We start from the raw sequence: 24345 nt of genomic DNA on the forward strand, positions 1-24345 counted from the left end.
GGCCAGGACAGGTTGGGCCGTCCAGCGCGGGGGGCCTGCCGCAGGAGCATGCCAAGTGTGCACACACCGCGCACAACACGCTGAGCGTGCGTGCACCCGTGCGCGCGGGCTGCCGGGAGCGCGCTGGCATTGACAGCGAGGCGTGAAGGCGCAGGGCGTGCGATAGAAAAGCGACAGCTGACGAGGCCGAGGGAGCCCGAGGCCCCCGCTGCGGCGGCAGCGCCGCGTCCGCTCGCCGGGCGCCCGGGCTGGGCACCCCAGCGCTGCGGGCCGACTGGTCTCCGCAGCGCCCCACGTGGCGGCCGGCAGGGGCGAGCCGCGAGAGCCCATTTGCCCCGCCTCCGCGGCGCACGGCTGCCCTCCGCAGCTTCCCCGCCCTGCTCTCACCCGACCCTCCTCCCATCCCCCTCCCAGAGCGCGATGGACGCGGCCTCCCCCCGCCGCCGCCGCCGCCGGCAGCACCGCGCGGGCCTCTGAGCTGCAGGGCCTCAGGAGCCGCGCGCCGGGAACGGGACGTGAGCCTGGCTGCCGCCGGTCTGGGGACCCTCTCGCTGCCCTGTCACCAGGTCCCCGCGGAGGAAGGGGAGGGACGAGGCGCGGCTTTTCCTGTGCCGCCTGCCCGGCTCGACCTGCGCGGCCTGCGGCTTCCTGGGAACTCGAGGGCCGCGGCCGGGCCTGGCTCTGCCCGCGGCCTGCTTGGAGCTGGACAGGAGCGCTTTGGGAAGACAGGCCCGGGTAAGGGAAGGGGGAAGATGGGGAGGCGGGAGCGCCTTGGGCGGTCGGAAAGGCCGGGCCTGGTGCCGGGATCAGGGATGCCCGGCGGGCCGGGAGCGAGACCCCAGCCCCTGGTGAGGTCGGCGAGGCTGCCGCCGACTCACCCGCTTAGCCCCTTTGTTCCCCTCCCCCGCCCTGCCCGCGGCGGGACCCAGCTTGTCCGAGCCGGAGCCCGTGGCTGGTCCCCCTTGTCCTTGAAAAGCGTTCGCCGTCCGGCGGGGCCAGGGACGACCTGCTGGGCCTCGGAGTTCCGGGCGCTATTCCCGGGAGACCCGTCGTCCTGCCCGCCCCGGTGGCCTCCTCTCGGGCCGGGAGGCTTGCTGCTCCTCCTCCAAAACTTCCCCTCCTCCTCGACACAGGTAGCTAACTTAGCCGGGTTTGGTGCCGGGAAACCAGAGCGCGGTGCCTGCGCCTCCCGGCGCGGGGTCGGCCGGGCCCGGAGTGTTGGGTCACCCCTGCAGATCGCCGCCGTTGGGTGCCCACTGGGACCTGCCGCTGGATTTGTACACCTGCAGCTGGGTTACGTGGGACTCAAAACTGGCCTCCCGTCAGGGCGCTTACGAGTAATGACTTGCCTGTTAGGGCTGCTTCCCTGATGTTTTGCTGCTGCTGTTGTTTTTAACCAACTGCCCCATTCTATAGGGATGGGGAAGGAGAACCGTGGATTGGCCTGTGTTCTGATCCGTACCGTGTTAGTCCATTGCACTTACTTTTAGCATTTCTTTTTAAACTTTTAAGAAAGAAATCGACAAGTTAGGTTGCCAAGCTTGCCAAAATTCTTAAGCAAGTCTTTATTCATAGATAAATCTTGTGTTTAATTATCGTTTGTATTTGGACATCTTAAGAATAGCAGTAAGTAAATTGAGAAGTCAGCAGAATTTATGAAATTGGAGATAATTTTAAAAGTAGAAACTTAACTTGGAGGGGAATAGGATCAAACTGGATAAGTGCTTAGTCTCCTTAAAATATTGAATCTAGCCCTTATCAGAAGATCAATTTTGAGTGGAGGAGGGGGAAAGCTTGCTGGAAAAAAACAAACAAACAACCTTTAGTAAGGTGTTGTTTGCCTTTTGGCACAGACGTTAGTGATAGCAGTAGTGAGATCCGAAGCTTGTTTGACTGTCTTTGACAAAGATGGCTCTGGTTTCCAGTTAAGCAGCAACCTAATCAGCTTATACTCTTGCGCAAAACGGGTTTTTATTTAGTACAATATATGAAGTTAAACCCGAGGAATAAGGAAAGTTGAAAAACTGCATTAAGCGCTCGATCCAAACATTCTTAACGAGTCTTTTCTAATTCCTAGGAGGACACCACGAAAATTTGGCTCTAGCCGATGTAAAAATAAAAATTTTAAACCCACGCTGATCGGTCCTGGACACTTAAAGGACTTTTTGCCTTTACTTTTTAAATTTAAGCAAAGAAGCTTTTAAAAAACCATGGCAGATGTGGATCCAGATACATTGCTGGAATGGCTACAGATGGGGCAGGGAGATGAAAGGGACATGCAACTAATAGCCCTTGAACAGCTATGCATGCTACTTTTGATGTCTGACAACGTGGATCGTTGTTTTGAAACGTAAGTACATCCCTTCATCATCTTCCTTTGGGGGTGCTATAGTAACATCTACATAACATGTTTTCAACCATTTGCTGATTTCAGTTTCTGTAGAATTTTCTTTAGTGAGTTTTAAAACTACCTTTTTAATAATTTCTGCAGTTTTGCATTTAATTTTTTTCTGAGAAATAAAAATTGATAGGTGAACTAACTCCAGTAATGATAATTGTGGTGACACAAATACATGTTTATTGAATGAATAGGAATTAGTAGGGAATACTAATTTTAACCCATAGCTTGATTGATTCATTTTCAAAACATGTTATGAACTGGGTAAATAGAAATACTTCTTAAAGGTGGCTATTTCTGTATCAAGTAATTGGCATGAAATTGACATGAAAATACAGATAATAATGAGCATATGTTTGCAGCTGCCCTTTCTTCATTTGTTATTAAGTCTTTCTTCATTTGTTATTAAGTCTTAGGACATTTTACCTTTTTTTTTTTTTTTTGGCGGTGGCCTGTGGGTTGGGAGATTTTAGTTCCCCCACCAGGGATTGAACCCAGCGCACTGCAGTGAAAGCATCAAGTCCTAACTACTGGACCACCAGGGAATTCCCTGTGCTTTGTTAAGCAAATCATTGCTTTGTAAATAAATTTAAGTTTGGAGAGGGTGTAAATTGGATGTTAACCATATAGCATACTTTTTGGAATAGTAGAAACAGACTTTGAGGTTTGGAGAGCTTAAACAGTTTTATTTAGAGGTTATATAGAATTTGTGCAAAAATGTAAAGGAATCATTACTAGATTGGCCATGATGGCATGTTTTTCCTTTTATATGATACATGCCCAGTTAGATTAACTATTCTGAATGCTGAACACATTTGATTTTTATTGTTTATTTTATATTTATATTTACAGTTTTGAATTCCAGTGATAAGTAAATGAAAACTCAGATGCTTGTATATTTGTTTTAATGTAATTAGTAGAAAATGTTTGAGATGTTGACATAAAATTTGGTATAATTATCTTAATTTCTTTGAGGGGGGAATAAAAGCTGTATTACTCACTAAATTGACAAAGTATCTTTAATGGTCTTCATTTTTGAATGAATAACTAATGAAGATGAATTTATAAGTGAATAGTTAATAATTCTTATTTTTAAATCCCATCGAGACAGTACTGTTATGATAAAAATTCTACGAACAAAGTTCCCAAATCACAGTCAGTTAGTGACTCCTTTATTTCAAGTAGTTATTGTCATTGGCAAACTTTGAGAAACATAATTTTGCCTCTCTGTTAACACTTGTTTTGATCAGATTCTTAGAAAAGTGAAATAGGTTTTTGAGCATTCATAGATTTCTTCAGAGGGTTTTCATTAACCTGAAAATTACTTTTGGTATTTTAAAAAGTAAGTCATACCTACCAGTCAAATCAACCATTATATCTTCCATTAAGTACTAACATATAGTAGAGTTATTTGTAATGGCTTTTTAAAAAAAGTGTTATTATATTAAAACAATTTTAAAGGAAATTTTCAAAATGTAAAACTCATTTTTGTAAAATCCTACCATCCTAACATAATTGTTATTCTTTTCATTTTCCCTTCCAGGGTTTATTCATATTTGATGTAATGTAGATGAAATTAAAGTCATATGCAATTTATATTTTTTATTTAGTAAATGTAGATACAACAGAATTTCAAACTGGAATGGTTAACCCTATTTCATTTAGCATACCAGTAATTTGTCTATCAAAAATAGACATTTAATTGAATTTGTGAATTTTTTTAAACATTAGTTTGCTTTCTTCATTCTATAGCCAGATTTTCTTGTTGTCACAAGGAAAATTGTCTTTGATTCCTTTAAACCAGAGATGCAGCATGGTGAGGTGGAAAGAATGGGCTGTGTGTTGTCAGAGACCTGGGTTCAGATTCTTGGTTTGCTACATGAAATTTACCCTTTCAGAGCTTTGCTTTCTTCGTCTATAAAATGATAGTAATCTCATTTCTGGTAGGCTCCTTGCGAGGAGTAAAGGAAAGAATGTATGTGAAAAGTGTTTTGAGTACAGTGGGCTACCCACCAATGTCATTATTCTTAAATATCTAATGTTGAATTTTATTTTGGGACTTTATTTCATAAAACTGATGGATTTTGGAGAGCCTTTAAAAATTCTTTGAAACAGTCAACAATAAGGCAGGGAAAAAGCAGGATGATGTGCGTATTTTAAATATTGGTGAAAATCTCCCTTTTAACTTAATTTCATAAGATAGTAGCAAACGGTCCTTAGTTATGTCAAGTAAGGCAGAAGATGCCGATATGTTCAGATAGGTTTTGCCTGCTTAGCTTGTATTAGTAGTTATATGTTTGTTTAGTCAGGAAAGGCAGATGGTGTGGTAGATGGAAATAATGGCCTTTGGAATGCGATAGACTTGGGTTTAGGTTTTTGTGGAGATTAAATGTGATAATACAAGTGAGATGCCTAACGTAGTGCTTTTCACATAATAAAGTGTGTTTTTTTCTTTTAACTTAATATTGTACATGGCTCTCCATTTTTTTGTACCAGTTCTGACAGTCTTTTTGAAGTTAAGGAAAATACACTTTCTGTGAAGCTGTGATACTTCTTATTAATGCCTGAACTTATCAAGGTAATGCTCTAGAAAGTAAAATTCAAGTACAAAGTTAATTTTTGCTTCCATCTGTCAAATGTCATTGAGTTAAATTTAACATGTTATAGATTTGAGTTAAATTTAATAAGTTATAAATGAGTGCTTTTGCATCTGCATCAGAATAGATGATCAGTGTACATATTCTTATAAGTAGATAAATCCTGGGCAGTTGTAGATTCTGCTACTAAATCTTCAAATAATATAATTTAGAAGTTATATCTTCTGGGAAGAACCTAAGATCTCCACAGAAGATCTAGAAATTGGAATATTAGGGGTAGTTCTTTTAGATACCAGAAGGCTCTTATTTAAAAAATAATCATTTTACTTAATTATGAAGGCACAAAAGGATGGGATATATAGTAAAATGTAAGTCTCTCCCTTTCCTGTCTCCCGAGTAACCAGTTCTTCTCTCCAGAGGCAACCATCATTAATCATTTTCTTGGTGTATCTTCTCAAAGAGAGGTATCTCAAGGAACACTGCCTTGAGTCTGGATTCCAATATTGTGGAATACAGTGGTAAAAACCTCCTATTGTATATTTACAGTAAAAAAAATTTTTTAAATATCTGCAAGTGATAAGGCTTTTGACCTTTTAAATTGTCTTCCTACTTTTTATTGTTAGGTGTTAAAAGTACAGTGATGACCGAAATAGATAACAGTTTCTGCTCTTATGGTACCTAGTAGTCTAATACGGAAGACTATTAAATAATTATAGAAATAAAATTGTGGTTACAAACTGTGATAAGTGCCATGAAGAAAAAGTTCGGGGTGCTGTGATAGCAGGTAGCAGGGACATGACCTGGAAGGGTAGGGCTGGTCAGAATGCCTTCTGAGGAAGTGGATTTTCCTAGAGATATGAAGGATAAGTAACACTTTATGGGATAAAGTCTGAGGAGGTAGGGTAGAAGAGTGTTTAAAGGGAAAGCAGCACGTGAAGAATTTTGAAGTGGGATGAGCATGGTGTGATTGAGGAATGTGGAGAAAGGTAGTGTGATTGGGGCAAGGAAAGGTTGCTGGAGAGCTGTGTTGACGGTAGGGGCAAGTTCAAATGGAATCTTACGTATGTTTTTGGTTTTATCCTAAGAGCAATGGGAGGGCATTGAAGTGCTGTAAAAGAGTGAGTGATGGGATTAAATTTGTCTTTTAAAAATATTAATTTTACCTGCTCAGTGGAGGATAGATGGGTGATGAGCACAGAAAGGACAAATGCTTGTAGACCTAGATTTAGGAGGTAAAATAATCAGAACTTGTTGAATGATTGGATGTGAGAATGAGAAACAAGGAAGGACCATGGGTGACTCAGGTTACAGTGGATGTTGATGTCGTTCAGTGAGAGAGAACACTGGAAGAGGACCGTGTTTTTGTTTTTGTTTTGGGGTGGTTTTGGCCATGCTGCGTGGCTTGCAGTATCTTAGTTTCCCAACCAGAAATTGAACCCAGGCCCCCGCAGTGAAAGCCCAAGTCCTAACTACTGGACCGCCAGGGAATTCCCAAGAGGACCATGTTTTGAGGGGCCGAGATCATGAGTTTGGATTTGGCTAGATTCTCATATCTGCTTTGCATTTATTGTGTTGTATTATGTTGTCTTGATTGAAATATATGAAAAAAAACCCTCCATCGATGTAGTTGGAAAAGGGAGGAATGTTGTAATGATTTTTTGTGTGTAATTACGGATATTCTTCTTTGATATCATACTCAAACTGGACAAGTGATAGTTTCTTTTTTTTTAATTAATTTTTATTGGAGTATAGTTGCTTTACAATCTTGTATTAGTTTCTGCTGTACAGCAAAGTGACTCACCTATATGTATACATATACCCCCTCTTTTTTGGATTTCCTTCCCATTTAGGTTACCACAGAGCATTGAGTAGATTTCCCTGTGCTATAGAGTAGGTTCTCGTTAGTTATCTGTTTTATACATACTAGTGTATAGGCAAGTGATTGTTTCTTAAGGGTTAGTTATAATGTGGATTCTGAAATCATATCAGTGAACTTGTACATTAAAATCTGTTGTCTGTCTGGTACTTTGAGTGGGTTTTTTTTTGTTTTTCTTTCTTAGTACTCATTTATTTATTTGGCTGCGCCGGGTCTTAGTTGCGGCGTGTGGGATCTTTTAGTTTGGGCATGCAGGAACTTTAGTTACAGCATGCTAACTCTTAGTTGCGGCATGTGGAATCTAGTTACTTGACCAGGGATCCAGCTTGGGCCCCCTGCTTTGGAAGCTCAGATCCTTAGCCACTGGACCACCAGAGAATTCCCTGAGTGGGTTTTTTTAAACCTGTGTTTAAGTTTGAAAGGTCATGCACTGGTTATGTGAAAAAGTATTGGTCTGCTGAGTTATACAGATATTCCTAATGTTGCCATATGTCATTCTACAGTATCACAAACTCACATTTGTTATTATGACTACTAATCACATCAGAAAAGTCTTTAAATATTGGGATGCGCTGTCAAGCTCATGGTGGCAGATACAAGTTGTGATTTTTGCTCGAAAGCTTGAATGTTATCATTGGCAAAAAATATTGTCAGTTGTTTTCCCTTGAAGTGGAAGGCTTACTTGGTTAATTTTTGAGAAAGTGTCTGACAGATATACAAGTCTGAATAACCACAATTTGCCTGAAGTTCTTTCAAGTAAAAAACGTTGTGTGAGGACTTCTTAGATGGCGCAGTGGCTGAGAATCAGCCTGCCAATGCAGGGGGACACGGGTTCGATCCCTGCTTCAGGAAGATCCCACATGTTGCAGAGCAGCTAAGCCCATGTGCCACAGCTCTTACGCCTGTGTGCCACAACTACTGAAGCCCACTCACCTAGAGCCTGTGCTCCGCAACAAGAGAAGCCACCTTGATGAGGAGCCCGTGCACAACAATGAAGAGTAGTCCCCGCTCGCCGCAACTAGAGAAAGCCTGTGTGCAGCAACGAACACCCAACACAGCAAGCAGATAAATAAATAAATAAATAAATAAATAAATAAATAAATAAATAAATAAATAAATAAATATTGTGTGGAAAAAATGGCTAGTTCAGCTCTCCAACAGTTGTACAAGTACTTTTCCTACACAGAAGTGCTTTATGCTTACTTTCCATTTCCTTAAGTAGGATGTTAAAAAGATACCATATTCAAGGGTTGAAATTTAGTAAAATAATTTTTTTTTTAATTTTTTTTTTGCTTCATCAAGGTTATTCTGTAGTGAAACTGGCCTTTTTTTTCCCCCATGGTAGAGCTTGGCAGTGAAGAACACGATGTGATTACTAGTGGTACAGTTTAGTGCCGATGCCTTGATTTATGATAAAGCACCAGCAGTTTTATCCACCATTGCTTTTGCATCATTAGTGCAGGTCAACACAGGAAAGAGAGTGATTAAAGAAGAGAAAGAACTGTTGTGTTGAATGCTGGTGAGAGGTTAAGTAGGATGAGGATGAAAATGTGTCCTTTGGATTTAGCAACATTGTCAAGATCATTGATCTTAATGAACAGCTAAGTGGAGTGGTTTGAGGGCCAGGTTTGAATAGGTTGAGAAGTAACAGGAAGAAATGGAGACAGGGACTGTGGAAAACTTTTTTGAGAAGTTGTATTGGAATGGGAGTGTGGGGCTTGGGGCTTTTTGTTTTAGAGATCAAAGAGTTAGGAGAAAGAATGGGTAATTCCTAGTATAAGGATTCTGAGAAACTGGGAGAGCATTGGCTGTTGTCAAGAGTAGTGCTTTGTAAACTTTAATGTGCATAATGTGAATCACCTGGAGATCTTGTTAAGATGCAAATTCTGATTCAGTTGGTCTGGTGTGATGCCTGATATTCTGCATTCCTAGTATGCTCTCAGATAATGCTGAAGATGTTGGTCTGAAAATCCCACATTGAGTATCAAAGCTATGATCCACTGGTGGAGATACAGGGTTAAGGTAGCGTGTTCCTTGTTGTAACACAGGGAAGATGGAGGTATTTTAGGTTTGATGGTAAAAGGTTGAAGGGATTTCTGTCTGATGATATCTACTTTCTCCCTGAAGTAGGAGATTGAAAAGAATGGTAACATCTAGGATTGGTATGGGGAAATGATTATGTTCATGTAGTGCTAGTGGCTTCATAACAGATATCTCTGCCTGTAAGCTAACTATATGCAGAGTTAAAGTCTTAAAATATTTTTCTGGTCTTTTTTTTCTAGCTTTGTTGAGGTATAATTGACTATAGTCTAAAAATATTGATTTAACTGTATCATTCCCTTTTACAAAATCTTTTGTGTTCTTTACCTAGTGAATAAAATTTAAATGCCTTCAAAGACCTCTGCTGCATCTCCCACAGAGATACTACTATTACTTTTGTTTTTCCATTGCTAAGCATGGTGCCTGGTATACAATAGCTAATATTCAGATATTAAACAAGTTGAAGAAATTCTTTATGTTGTGCCTGTTTTCCATAGTGCCTAAAATGCTTATAGAAAGTACTTCTGGAGCCAGACTGGTTGAGGACTCTGCAGGAGGAAGAGTGTTGTGTTCTCTGTAGGAAAAACCGTGATTGCATCAATATGTATTGATATTTTTCCTACCCACTTACATTAATGTACCTGTGTTTTCTGTATTTTCTTCTGCCCAGTGGCAGAGTAATAGGAAAGTGAAATTACTTTTTTTGATCAGTCCTGCAACTGAGCCTTCCCTGGAAAGAGAATGTTCACTGTATCAAACACATATAATCCTGAAAAGTTAAATACGTGAATTTCATAAACAGAGAGCAGCTGTATATGTGCTTTTCTGTGGACAGCAGAGAGAAGTGCTAGAAGATGAGAAACATGCTCTGTCAGGGTTCTTAACCTTGTGCTTTAGGGGGCCATAGATAATGAGCTTCAGTGAGCTTTTTTTTTGTTACCCAAGTGTCTGTCACCTTAAAAATGTAAAAAATAAAACACTCTTCTAGTTTACAGCAATATATATTTATACTTTGTGTAGTACTTGTTGACCATGTCATTAGATCTTTGAATGCCTCAGAGCCCAACACTGTCTTTCTCATCTTGGTATCCTATCCCCAACACTTAGTACAGTACTTGGCACCAAAAGGCATTCAATAAGGGACTTTCCTGGTGGTCCAGTGGTTAAGACTCTGCAGTTCCACTGCAGGGGTCATGGCAGGTTTGATCCCTGGTTGGGGAACTAAGATCCCATATGGCACAGTGAGGCCAAAAAACACACCCCAAAATAAACAAACAAAACAAAAGGCATTCAGTAAATATTTGTTGAATGAATTGTAGTCAAGTTTGTGTGTGTATTTTAATTGGAGAAAAGCAAGTATACATATTGAAATTTGACTTCTTTTTTTTTGAGAGAGAAGGCTGTAATTTTTAACTGTTATGCCAGGCGTTATTGTAAGTTAAGCAGTACAGATTCAAGGCTGGGAGCAGGGGCAAGAATGGAATAAAAGATAAAATGGATCAAAAGATGTTATTTATTATCTTCAAGAAATGAAATTAGTCTTTTACAGTTAAAATTTTTAGTTTTTGTTTTTGCTTTTTTAAATAAATGAAGTGTTCAAATTAGGGACTATAGTCAGTAAAATATCACTGCTATAGATAACTTCCTTTATTTAAAAAAAAAGTTAAATTTCTTTATATTGTAAATCTTCTGAAATCATGGCCCAAGCCTAAGTCAGATAGTATGGAAAAAGCATATGGTAGTATAGAAACGATTACAGTTCCTAAGGGAAATTCTTTCTCTTCGTGATCATGAAACTTTTTTGCTCTTGTTTTAAGTTACTTATCTCTACTTCCATTAGAGAAAGATTTTTGTTGTTGTTGTTATTTTAGGTAGCATTTTGGAAACTTTCTTAAATTGGATTCATCTGAAGATTCTACTTAATCTCATTTGTGTGGTTGACTGGTCTGACAGTAGTTCTTTAGAGACTGAGTGATCTTAAAGTTTCCTAATTAGGACACTTTTGGGTCTATAAATTGGTATTATAGTATAGTGCTGGGTTTAATTTCATCTATGATGTAAGAGGTAAATATTTAGCAAGTTTAAAAGTTTTAATAACTCTTTAACTGTGATGCATCTGAACTTTTGTGCCATAGATGTATCCTTTCAGCACTATTCAGGGAAGACTGTGATTATTGTATGCATGCTATTTAATTTTCTCTTAAATTTATTTAAATTGCATATGGATTGTGGCAAATGCATAGAATTATATAACCACCACCACAACTGAAATTCAGAACAGTTCCATCATTCCCCAAAATTCCTCAGAGTTTTCCCTTTGAAGTTAAACCCTGCCCCAACTCCAGTGCCTGGCAAGCAGTGGTCTTTTCTCTGTTGCTGTAGTTTTGACTTTTCCAGAATGTCATATAAATGGAATCATACAGACAGTATGTAGCCTTTTGAGTTTTCTTGTAATATATTATATTTGAGAGTCATCTATGTTGCAATAGGTATAACAGTACCATCTCTTTAATTGCTAAGTAGTGTTTCATTTTATGGATGTACCACAGATGGTTTATCCATTCACCTCTTGAAAGACTTTTGGGTTTTTCTAGTTTTGGTGATTATAACCAAAGTTGCTATAAACATTAGTATACAGATTTCTGTGTAACTTTGAGTTTTAATTATTTCTTCTGCAGTTCTTAAATCTGACAAGTTGTAGAAATTGATGAACTGATTTCAGAATTCATTTGAAAATGCAAAGGACCTAGCTCGCCAAACACAAAGTATAAGATTGGAAGACTAATACTACCATATTTCAGTTCTTATTATACAGCTGCAAAAATCAAAACAGTGTAGTATTGGTATAAAGGTAAATGGATCAATGAAATGGAATAGAGAGTTCAGAAATAGACTCACATATACCTGGACAGCTTATTTCAACAAAAGTGCAAAGACAGTTTAGTGGAAAAAGGATTTTTTTGATGCTGCTGAAACAACTGGATATCTGTATGCAGAAAAGAAAAAAATTAACCTTTATCCATACCCCACACCATATACAAAAATAAATTCAAAAGAAATCATAGACCTAAACATAAAACCTATAACTATAAAACCTCTAGAAGAAAACATAAGAGAAATTCTTTGTGACCCTAGGTTAAGCAGATATTCTTAAGTAACACCAAAAGCACAATTGATAAGAGATTAAATAGCTATGTTTGAAGGTTTTTACTGCTAGTTCAATTTCTGTAATAGAGGACTGCTGAGGTTACTTAATTCTTGAGTGAATTATAGTATGTTTTTCAAGGAATTGGTCTATTTAATATATATTAAAATTTATGGGCATAGTGTTGTTTGTAGAATTCTTTTTTATCCTTTGAATGTTTGTATGGTCTGTAGTGATAATTCTCTTTTGATCCTGATATTGGTAATTTTTATGTTTTGGTCAATCTGGCTAGAGATTTATCAATTTTATTAATCTTTTCAGAGAATCAGCTTTTGGTTTCATTCATTTTCTCTTTTTTCCTGTTTCAAGTTTCATTGATTTCTGCTCTTTATTATTTCCTTCTGTATTGATTTGGGGTTTAATTTTCTCTTTTTTTCCTAGTTTCTTAGGTAGATGCTGATATTTGACCTTATCTAATGTAAGAATTTAATACTATAAATTTTTCTTTTATGCCTTTTATGCCTTGATGTTGTATATTCATTTTCATTTGGTTCAAAATATTTTAAAATTTTCTTTGAAACTTTCTTTTTTACCCTTGGGTTATACAGAAGTATGTAGCTTAATTTTCAAATATTTGGGAATTTCCCAGATATTTTTGTTTTATTACTGTGTTCAGAGGACATACTTAATATTATTTGAGTTACTTTAGATTTATTAAGGTTCGTTTTATGGCCCACAATATGGTCTGTTTTGGTGAGTGGTCCATATGCACTTGAGAAGAATATATATTCTTCTGTTGTTGAGTAGAATGTTCTACCAGTGTCAAATTAGGTCAAGTTGATGACAGTGTTGTTCAGTATATATCCTTATTGATTTTCTGTCTGTTTTATAGGTTACTGAGAGAGGGGTGTTGAAGTCTCAAAGTATAATTATAGATTAATCTATTTGGCTTCAGTTCTCTAGATTTTTTGCTTCATGTATTTTGAAGCCCTGTTAGGTGTCTTTAGGATTGTTAAGTTTTCTTGATAAATCAACCCTTTTTTCATTGTGTAATGTCCCTCTTTATCTCTGTTGTGAAGTGTACTTTGACATAAATATAGCTACCCTAGCTTTTCTTTTGATAGTATTTGTTTGCTATATCTTTCTTTTTTTTTTTTCAGTTTTCTTTTTTTGCTATATCTTTCTACTTTTTTTATCATTTAAATTTTTATTGGAGTATAGTTGATTTACAATGTTAGTTTCAGGTATACAGTAAAGTGAATCAGTTATACATGTACGTCTGTTGTTTTCTTTTTTTTTATTGGAATATAATTGCTTTACACTCTTGTACCAGTTTTTGAGGTACACCAAAGTCTGTCAGCTGTATTTATACACATATCCCCATATTCCCTCCCTCCCTTGACCCTCCCCCACCCTCTCCATCCCAAAAATATGGAACGCTTCACGAATTTGCATGTCATCCTTGTGCAGGGGCCATGCTAATCTTCTCTGTATTGTTCCAGTTTTAGTATATGTGCTGCCTGAGGGAGCTCTACTTTTTTGTTTTAACCAGTCAATATCATTATATATAGCATGAGTTTCTTGTATAGTGTGCAGTTGGCTTGTGTTTTTAATCCAAACTGACAATCTTTGTTTTTAATTGGTGAGTTTAGACCATTTACATTTAATATAATTTTTGGTATGTTTACATATGTGTCTAACATTGTATTTGACTTTTTTGTTGTTGTTTCTTTCTTATTTCCTGCCTTTCGAATTACTTGAATATTTTTGTAGCATTCTGTTTTAATTTACCTACCTTTTTTTGACTCTCTTTGTATTTTTTTGAAATTTATTTATTTATTTATTTATTTTATTGGCTGTGTTGGGTCTTTTTTGCTGTGCGCGGGCTTTCTTTAGTTGCAGTGAGTGGGGGCTACTCTTCGTTGTGGTGCGCAGGCACATTGCCGTGGCTTCTCTTGTTGCAGAGCTCGGGCTCTAGGTGCGTGGGCTTCAGCAGTTGCAGCACATGGGCTCAATAGTTGTGGTGCACGGGCTTAGTTGCTCTGTGGCATGTGGGATCTTCCTGGAGCAGGGATCAAGCCCGTGTCCCCTGCATTGGCAGGCAGATTCTTAACCACTGCGCCACCTAGGAAGCCCTCTCTTTGTATTTTTTTAGTAGTTGCTCTAGGGATTACAATTAACAATGTTTTACCATTTAAACTGAAATGAAGAGGCCTTACAACTATGTAGATTCCTTTACCCTCTTTTCCCTTTATGTTATCGTCCTTCATATGTATTATATCTGCATATGTTGAAAACCTCAAGATACAGTGTTGTAATTTTTGCTTTCAGCAGTTTAATAGGGGAAAAGAAATCTGTTATATTTACCCAGATATTTATCATTTCTGTTGCTCTTCATTCTTTCCTGAAGTTCCAGGTATCTCTCTGGTATCATTTTCTTTCATCTTGAAGAACTTTCTTTAGCATTTCTTTTAGGATAAGTCTTTTGGTGGTGAGTTCTCTTATTTCCCCTTCATCTGAGAATGTCTTTATTTTGCCTTCATGCTGTGAAGATATTTTTGCTGGATATAGAATTCTGTGGTGCCAGTTGTTTTCAGCATTTTAAAGATGTTCTTCTACCACCTTCTGGCTTTTATGGTTTCTGATGAGAAATCTGCATTCATTCTCATCTTTGTTTCTTTGTGTTGTTTTTCTTCTTGCTGCAAGCTTTCAAGATTTTTATTCTTTACCTTTGATTTTTCGCTGTTTGATTATGATTTATCTGTACATGGTTATCTTTGAATTTGTCTTATCTGAGATTTGATGAGCTTTTTGACTCTGTATGTCTTTCATCAAATATGGGAAGTTTCTTCAAATCTATTCTGAGCCAACTTGTTTTCTCCTTCTGGGACTCCAGTGGCATAAATATTACTTTTTGATATGCTCCCTCAGATCCCTAAGACTCCATTCCCCTTTTTCTCCCCAGGTTTTTTCTCTGTGTTTTTCAGATTGGATAATTTTTGTTGATATGTTTTCAAGCTCACAGACTCTGTCATCTTCATTCTGCTCTTGGGCCCACCCAGTGAAGTGTTCTTTTCCCCACCAATTGTTTTTTCATTTCTAACATTTTCATTCAATTCCTTTCATACTTTGTATTTTTCTGTTGAAACTTCTGTTTCCAATCATTTCAAGAATGTTCACATTCAAGAATGTTCATGGAGTATAGTTATAATAGCTGATTTAGAGTCCTCTGGTAATTTTAACATCTGAGTTGTCTCAGACTTATATCTGTTGACTGTCTTTTTTCTTAAATTGGATAAATCAGATTGTATTGATTTCTGTTTTGTGTGTTTCAGGTTGTTTTGGATTTTATCTCTAGACATTTGGAATATTATGTTGTGATACTCTGGGTTTTATAAAAATCCTCTGGAGAATGTTGATTTTGTTCTTTTCTTTTGCATGCAGTCAGCCTGGTTAAATTTAGACTGTCAAGCTCTGTCTTGCTCTCTGTGGATGGTGGTTCCAGTGTCAGTGGTTTCAAAGGCTTTGTTACGGTGTTTGGGTCTAGTCTGTGCATGTGTCACTCAGAGTTTAGTCTGGGACTTGGGTGGTGGATTATGTCATAGTGCAGTTGTCAAAGTCTTTGCTGTTGTTCTTTGTCTTCCATGTAGACAGTTCAGAAGTGAGCTCAGGACATGTGTCAGGGATCATTTTTCTTGCTCCTTCATCTCTGAGATTTCTCCCACATCTTTCAGCTACCAGGAACCCTTTTTACTAGTGTTCTAGCTAGAAAACTGGGAATCTCTTGAAATTTTACCCACAATTCCCCCACTCCCTACCCATGTGTCAACCCCCTTGTGCTGTCATGTACTTTCTGGGACTGGCACCGCTCTCAATGTGAAACTAGTAAGAGAAAAGACAGAAAAAAATAGCATGATTCCTTTCGTGGTCTTTTGACTACAGGGGCGCCTTTTCTTAGTTCTCAGTTCTCCCAGGGCCATAGATGCTTATGCCAGCTCCACTGCACTGTGCATGTATCACTCAGAGTTTGGTCTGGGGTTTTCACCTGAGGCTGGCCTTGGGGCCAGATAGGAGGAAAATACCCCAGGAATTTCTACTCACCCCCTCTCTTTTCTTGGTCCTCTCAGAGTTTTTTTTTTTGTACCCCCCTGCTACATGGTTTTGGGACTCAGCCTATCCAGGGGTCAAAGCTGGAAAAGAAAGGGAAGGAAAAAAGCCCTTGAAACTCACTTTTGTCACGGGTCATTAAGTTTTGACTTTCTTCCCCAATCCATCTGCTGTTATCTAGCTTACTTCAGTTAACAAATTTTAAATTTATTTTTGGGAGTTATGAAATAGGTTTGTTTCAGAAATCTGGAAAAGTCAGAAAGTCTACAGAATGAAGATTATAATTGCACCATCTAGAAATAAGCCTTTTTAACTTTTTTGCTCTAGCTTCTTTGCATATTTTTATATGATAAGCACCATAACAGATATACTTTTTCCCTTTTCTTTATGTAGTTGTATCATAAGTTCTTAGTAAACAGTTTTAAAAAACCTGCATAATCTGTCATATGGATGTGTCATATACTTAATTATACCCTTATTATTAGATATACAGGTGTGTAACAGTGAGCATCTTTGTACACACATTTTTGCCTGATATTTTTTTTTAAACTGCTGACTTCAAAATTACGTATAAAAGGAAACCAAAGTTTCCTTTAATGTTTGAATTAATAGTATTTGATTGTTTTTAGAAGTCTGGCAAAATATGTTCATATATAATTACCTTCTTATGAGTAATTTCAAAATGGAACTGCTATTGGTAGGGGACCTTATGGTTTTTGATTGTTTTGAACTTTATAGTTGATTGCAGGAGAATCTAATTGAAGATAATGTTACAAGTTTTCATTTCTTGGAGGAATGGATGAGTAGGTTAGTGAATTTTGATTTTTATCTTAAGAGAAATCAGAATGGAAATTTTAAAATGATGTTAATATATACCCAGTTTGGTAGTTTGGGGTTTTTTTTTTAATTTTTTATAAATTTATTTATTTATTTAATTTATTTATTGGCTGCATTGGGTCTTTGTTGCTGCACACAGGCATTCTCTAGTTGCTGTGAGGGGGAGCTTCTCTTCATTGTGGTGCGCAGGCTCCTCATTGCCGTGGCTTCTTTTGTTGCGGAGCACGGGCCCTAGGCATGTGGGCTTCAATAGTTGCAGCACATGGGCTCAATAGTTGTGGCACACGGGCTTAGTTGCTCCATGGCATGTGGAATCTTCCCAGGGCAGGGCTCGAACTGGTGTCCCCTGCATTGACAGGTGGATTCTTTACCACTGTGCCACCTAGGAAGTCCCAGTTTTGTTTATTTTTTTGTATCTACCTTAGCTACATGTTCATAGAGAAACAAAGTCTGTATTAGAAATACAGAAATAAAATGTGAATGTTAAATTTGGGGGGGCTTTATTTATAACTTGCTGTTCTTAGAGATTTTGTGCATCCTGAAGTATTTGTCTGTGTGTATATGTATACAACTTTAGATTATAATCTTGTTTTCTTGGTGGAGGTTTGAATGTTCTGTGTTTAATTTTTTTTTTTTTTAATTTTTAAAAATTTATTTGTTTAGCTGCCTTGGGTCTTTGTTGCTGTGCACGGGCTTTCTATAGTTGTGGCGAGTGAGGGCTACTCTTCGTGGCAGTGCGCAGGCTTCTCATTGCAGTGACTTCTCTTGTTGTGGAGCACAGGCTCTAGGCACATGGGCTTCAGTAGTTGCGGCACGTGGGCTCAGTAGCTGTGGTGCATGGGCTTAGTTGCTCTGCAGCATGTGGGATCTTCCTGGACCAGGGATTGAACCTGTGACCCCTGCATTGGCAGGCAGATTCTTAACAACTGCGCCACCAGGGAAGTCCTCTATGTTTAATTTTTAAAGTTAATTAAATTCTGTTATAGCCAGTCAAATTATGAAATAAAGTTTTTTAATATTAATCAATTTAACAAAAAAGTAAAGGTAATGTCATTTTTTTGTGGCCTAAGAGTGGGGAAATATGTACTCTAAAATGCTTCTGATGGGATAATATAGTGATATAGCCTCTTTAGAAGTCAGTTTGATAATATCTGTCAAACTAAAAAATGTACACGCAGAAATACTTCCAAGAATATTTCCTTCATAAATACTGGTACAGGTGTGCAAAGATCTGCTTCCAATATTGTTCACTGCAGCACTGCTTCAAGTAGTAAAAAACTGGAAACCATCTAAATTTGGGGTCCCCAACCCTCCGGCCATGGACTGCTACTTGTTAACAGGTCTGTGGCCTGTTAGTAATCGGGCCGCACAGCAGGAGGTGAGTGGCAGGCGAGTGAGTGAAGCTTTATCTGCTGCTCTCCATCCCTCACATTACTGCCTGAACCATCCCCCCCATTGCTCTCTTTACTGCCTGATCCATCACCCCTTCCCCCCCACATCACCCTCCCTTTCCCTGTCCGTGGAAAATTTGTCTTCCACAAAACCCATCCCTGGTGCCAGCTGATCTAAATGGTTAACCATCTAAACGGCTAACAATGTATGACTATTCATTATATTGGCTATTATGTAGACATTAGAAAGATTTAACTAGACCTATTTATATTACTATGGGAAGGTGGTCACAACATATTGATTAAGGAAATAAGCAAGTTATTAAGATGGTATTTGCAGTGCCCTTCTCAGTGGGAAAGAGTATCAAAGTCACATTGTAAAAAAGAATTTATGCATATGTGGGATGGGAGATAATGTGAATATCACTAGAAAATACATCCTGCCACGATATATAATTCTTCAAACCTCCATCCTTTGCATGTACTGTTCTCCTTACTTAGAAGACAAGAGATTGTCTGCTTGACAGATTTCTGCCATATGGTTTATTGAGCATCTTTCATGTGGTAAACACTATTTTATATACTTTATCCCAAATCTTTGCAATAACTCTTCAAGGCAGAGAATACCTTAACTCAAACTTCTTCCTTTTTTTGTGAGGTCTTCTTTTCCCCAAATCCCCTGAGTTGAGCTTTCCCTCTCAGAACTTTTTTCTTTAAATTGAAGTACAGTTGATGTTCAATATTATGTAAGTTACAGGTGTACAACATAATGATTCACAATTTTAAAGGTTATACTCAATTTGTAGTTATTATAAAATATTGGCTATATTCCCTGTGCTGTACAATATATCCTTGTAGCTTATTTATATTATACATCGTAGTTTGCACCTCTTAATCCCCTATCCCTACCTTGCCCCTTCCCCTTTCCTTCTCCCAACTGGTAACTACTAATTTGTTCTCTTTGTCTGTGAGTCTGTTCCTTTTTTGTTAGATTTACTAGTTTGTTTTATATTTTTAGATTCCACATATAAGGGTATCATACAGTATTTGTGTTTCTCTGTCTGACTTATTTCACTAAGCATAATACCCTGCAAGTTCATCCATGTTATTGCAAATGGCAAAATTTCATTCTTTTTTTTAATGGCTGAGTAGTATTCCATTGTGTGTGTCTGTGTGTGCGTGTATCACATGTTCTTTATCCTTTCTTCTGTTGATGGACACTTTGGTTGCTTCCATATCTTGGCAATTGTAAATAATGCCTCTGTGAACAATCGGACGCATATGTCTTTTCAGATTAGTGTTTTTGGTTTCTTTGCGTATATACCCAGTTGTGGAAATTGCTGGATCACATGGTAGTTCTAGTTTTAGTTTTTGGAGAAATCTTTATACTGTTTTCCACAGTGACTGCTCCAGTTTACATTCCCACCAGCAGTGTTCAAGGGTTCCCTTTTCTCCACATCCTCGCCAACATTTGTTATTTGTGTTCTTTTTGGTGATATCCATTCTGACAGATATGTGAGGTGATATATCATTGTGGTTGATTAGCATTTCTCTGATAATTAATGATGTTGAGCATCTTGTCGTGTGCCTGTTGACAATCTACATGTCCTCTTTGGGAAAATGTCTATTCAGGTCTTCTGCCCATATTTTTAATCGGGTTGGTTTTTATTTGGATATTGAGTAGTATGATCTGTTTATGTATTTTGGATATTAAGGTCCCCCCCTGCACTTTTAGTGAAACTACTTCTTTCAGGTTTTTATTATAGCACTGATTATATTTATTTTTATTTAAACCTAAATTATATTTCTCTCTGTTTAACTGAATTTTTTGAAACTGGGATTATTTTCATGTATTCATTTATCAAATATTTGAGTGTCCACTAGATAGCAAGTACTGGACTTGGTTGTAGGAGAACAGAGATAGATAAGGTACAGACCTTGCTATCAAGTAGCTCATGTTTTCATGGATGAGACAGATAAATGGGAAAATATAATATAGCTTGACAGATGCTTTTGATAGATGGATTTCACTGAATGCTCTGAAATCACCCAAGAGGAACATAACTGAGAATGGGTAGTGAGGCTTGTCTAAGGCAGACTTCCTAGACAAAGTACTTTCTGACCTGAGTGTTCTTAACATTTTGTAAATTTAGTTTTAAAAGTTGCCTTGAAAAAGGAATATAAGTGAAAAAGAGGAGAAGGGGATAAATGTTTCTTGCAGACGGGACATGTGCAAGGGCATGAGGATCTAGAAAGTCTAGTGAGAGATTCTAGTTGGAATTCAGGGGAAGGGACAGTTATTAAACAGATTTAGGAGGTAGAACTATCAAGATTGGGTATTGATTTTTATATTTTAGAAACAGGAGTTTGGAAGAATTTTATGATTTTTACTTGAGTGACTGGTTGGATGTCAGGTTAGAGAATAAATAGTGTGGTGTTTGGTAGGGAAATTTCGTTTAGTTTTGGCAGGTTTTGTTTGATGGTTCCTGAAACATCTCTAGGTCTGACAGATGAGTAGAGGAGGCAGTTGGGTCTGTAATTCTGGACTTCAGGAGAGCAGTTTAAACTAGAGTCTAGACGTGGTGTTTTGCTTTTTATGGGAAATGAGAGAGAAAAGTGGATTCACTTTTTTGTGTTGTGGGAAGGTGTAGGGCAGGGGAAGGAGACCTCATGGGGGTTGGGCTAGGATGAAGGCATGTACGTGGAGGGGTGGAGACATCAGTGAGGGGCTGGGCATGGGGGTAGAGAAGCAGATCAGTAAGAGAGCTGATGGAATTCTTTTTTGTTTGGTTTCTCTTTCCATAAGCAAAAAAGTTCTTACTTTTTCTTGGTATCATTCATTCAACAAATAAAACTTGAGAATCTTCCCATGTGTGGAGAACCTTGTTGGGTGCTGTGTGAACTACATCTGTTCCTCGGGAGCTTACAGATTTTAGGAGTTACAGTGGACAACAAAAAATGAAATATAAATTGTGAAAGTAAGACAAAAAACAGGAGTCCTGTTTTGAGTAGTTAGGAAAGGTAAGCCTGAAGCTGAGGAGGTGACATTTAGGCTGACAGGAAGGTTGACAAAGAACCGGCCATGGGAAGAGTTGGGGGGAAAGCATTTTAGGCAGAGGGATCAGCACACACATTAGCGTCTTTATGTATCTATCTATTCTGTCTTTATCTTTTCTATGGTCTGCTGAAAACCATGAGTTCATAACAATACACCCAGTTCCAATCTAACACCACAGGGTTCATTCTAGTTTTTTCTTTTGTTTCCGCCTTCAATCTACAGTGAGAAATCTGGCCCCCATTATCCTCAATATATTTATTTATTTGATCACTTCCCTTGTCTGTATCAGTTGCCCATTACTGGGGCATTCCCCTGCACAGATGCCCTCTTTTATCTTGCTCATGCTCTTACACCTTATTCCAGGTTGACCTCCTCCTCCCTCTAGAAATACCTTCCTCAGCGCTAGTGTTAAACACATCTCTTATGTGGATCTCTAAGAAGCTATATCAGTAGTTCAAACAAGAGTTCAAAGTTAGCTTAGATTAGGTTTGTAAAAGAAGATGTGGAGAGAAATGGACAGATTTACAATATGTTTTAGAGGGAAAATTGGTGGGATTTAACTAATGGATTGGATGTGTGATGTGAGGAAAAAGGAGGGGTGAACTAAGGATGATTCTCAGGTTTCTGGCTTTCTGGATGGTTGTGACATTTACAGAGACAGTGGTTTGGGGTGGAGGCACATTTGTTTTAAATATGCTCATTTTAGTGTGCCTGTGATAGTTCTAAATGGAGATAGTGGATTTCGTTGGTCTGGGGTAGGGAGAACAGTTTGGGAGTTTTCATGGTGTGGGGATGAGATTTATAGCTGTGGTGTATGAACAAAGAAAATAGATGAGATCAAGTAGAGAAGAGAGTTTAGGACTGAGGCTAGAATGGAAAACCAAGGGAGTCACTAAGCCAGGAGAAAATTAAAGAAAAGGTGTGAAATACTCATTCACAGACAGTGGAAGAAATATAGCAGAATTATTGGGCATTGTATTTATTTAATATTGGTGATCACAAATTCATAGTGAGTTTTCTTGATTATGTAAATTTGTTTCTTAATCTCTACTGACATGGATTCAGACCTGGGGAAAGTTGTGGTTGTGGTTGTAGCCCAGGAAAAAGGCAAGGAACATGAGGGTCTTGTTCATAGAAGATAGTCAAGTGCTTATTGAGTAACCATGAAGCTCAAGTTGAATTTAAAGACCGAGTTGAAGTATCTATCAACACAGGGTTTCTTTGAAAATGATTCTAAGAAATTGATACTAACCAACAACTGAAAAGACAGTTTTAAGGTCTTATGAATGTTTATGTCACAATGACTGTCTTAAAGCAGGATATCCAGCAGAGTATGTTAAGAAACAACACTTGTTAGTAATTTGTTTTAGTTGCAATATGAACTTTTAAGTGATATAACTAGTTCTTTCAACTATTCTGTACTTTTCAGAATTCATTAATTACTGCTGACATGTTTTTCTCTACTTCTTTTGCTCAATTTATAATTTGTATTGCTGAGATTTTTGTAAATTGCTTTGGTTCTAAATTAAAAAACTAGTGAATATGCCTAAAATACCTTCTCATGGTTGAAAAAGTAACTCAAGACCTAGAAAAACAAAAATTTTTTTCCTGTGCAATAGCCAAAAGTTACAACAGATGTTTTATACCATACACCTTTAAAAAGTTCACAGAGCAGGTTTTCATTATACCTGACATAAAATAAGCTCTTTTAAAATAGGTATGCAGAATATTTTTATTTTTCTCTTAGAAATAAAATTGATTAGTTAAAAGCTGCGAACCTATATTTAGAACTTTTCTGTTTTTGTTTTTGTTTTTTTAAAATTGTCCCTTTAACCATAGTTCTTAAGGAGATTCGTCACATTTTAGGGAACACAGCAGGGAACATAATTCCCCAAACAAGCAGATACCACATTTTCCCATGAAATACAGTTATACTGAAAATTTCTCTCTTAAATTTTGTTTTGATGTCCAGTTTTTATACTATATAAGATAGATGAATAATTTCCTTATTTTTAATGTAAAGCGTATGGTAGATCCATTCTTGTCATTTGATGTGAGGGCTGTCAACTTCAAATTTTTATTCTTTTTTCAAAAGCTGCTGTTTTTAAGGAAAAAAACATTTTTAAGACTGTGTTGTTCCTCAGCACTATTAACACTTTCACAGTCTTCTCTCTTTGATTTACTACGTATGCCAGTGTAGGGAGCAGCAAAAATGCTTTAAGATTCTGATATGCTAGTCAGTCTTCTGATCTTACCTGAGAACTATCAGACTATCTTCCATAACCTAATCTTAAAGCATTTCCTCCTGAGAAAAACTGACTATGTGACCGAGGTTGCCAGTGGTGCTGGCTAATAAAAACCACCTGTGTTTAATCAGTGACTGGTCAGTCACTGAATGCAAGAGGTCTTCTAATATCTTTGATAATATTCCTGCTGCTGGACCCCTTAAGTGAGCATCAGTAAAGGGTAGAGTTACTTTGATGTTCATACATTACAGATATTTTTTAAAAGCTGCTAAAGATATGTGCACACTAAAAATTGGAGGAAGAAAAAATTCCACTGAAACGTTTGAGAGTCCAGTCAGCCCTCCATATCCCTGTATCCTCTGTATCCATACCATTTAATATAAGGAACTTGAGCATCCGTGGATTTTGGTATCCTTGGGTAAGGAATACCAAGGGAGCCTTGAAACCTTTCCTCCTTGATACTGAGGAATGACTGTAGTGCCTTTTGTGATATCTGTAGCTCATTTAAAGTTTAGTCTGTGCAGATAAGTTAAAGTATTTGATGGCATGTAACAGATCTCTACTAAATGTAATTTATGGTCGTTTATAATTTGTGTTGATAAAATATTGATTAAAAATGCAGAATGTGGTTTTGATAAAACTGTCTTTTG

General features: G+C 37.9%; 1 protein-coding gene and 1 non-coding gene across 7 annotated transcripts in view; one reads left to right on the forward strand and one right to left on the reverse strand.

Annotated features, from left to right (window-relative positions):
• Positions 1-614: 614 nt before the first annotated feature.
• Positions 615-24345, forward strand: part of HECTD1 (HECT domain E3 ubiquitin protein ligase 1) — a 93015-nt gene continuing 69284 nt past the window's right edge. For 4 of the 6 annotated variants that reach the window (XM_057720911.1, XM_057720907.1, XM_057720909.1 and 1 more), the window contains exons 1-2: positions 1322-1337; positions 2078-2350. In XM_057720911.1, the coding sequence (XP_057576894.1) occupies positions 2211-2350 (140 nt within the window). In that variant the 5' untranslated portion in view covers positions 1322-1337; positions 2078-2210. Of the gene's footprint in view, positions 736-1321; positions 1338-2077; positions 2351-4894; positions 4977-24345 lie in introns of those variants that run through there. The other 2 variants (XM_057720908.1, XM_057720912.1) reach the window with 2 other exon arrangements.
• On the reverse strand, positions 13482-13588 carry LOC130847044 (U6 spliceosomal RNA). Its single transcript, XR_009051839.1, has one exon. It is a non-coding gene; the product is annotated as a U6 spliceosomal RNA (small nuclear RNA).

The sequence above is a fragment of the Hippopotamus amphibius genome, chromosome 2 (assembly GCF_030028045.1).
Source record: "Hippopotamus amphibius kiboko isolate mHipAmp2 chromosome 2, mHipAmp2.hap2, whole genome shotgun sequence".
NCBI lineage: Eukaryota > Metazoa > Chordata > Mammalia > Artiodactyla > Hippopotamidae > Hippopotamus > Hippopotamus amphibius.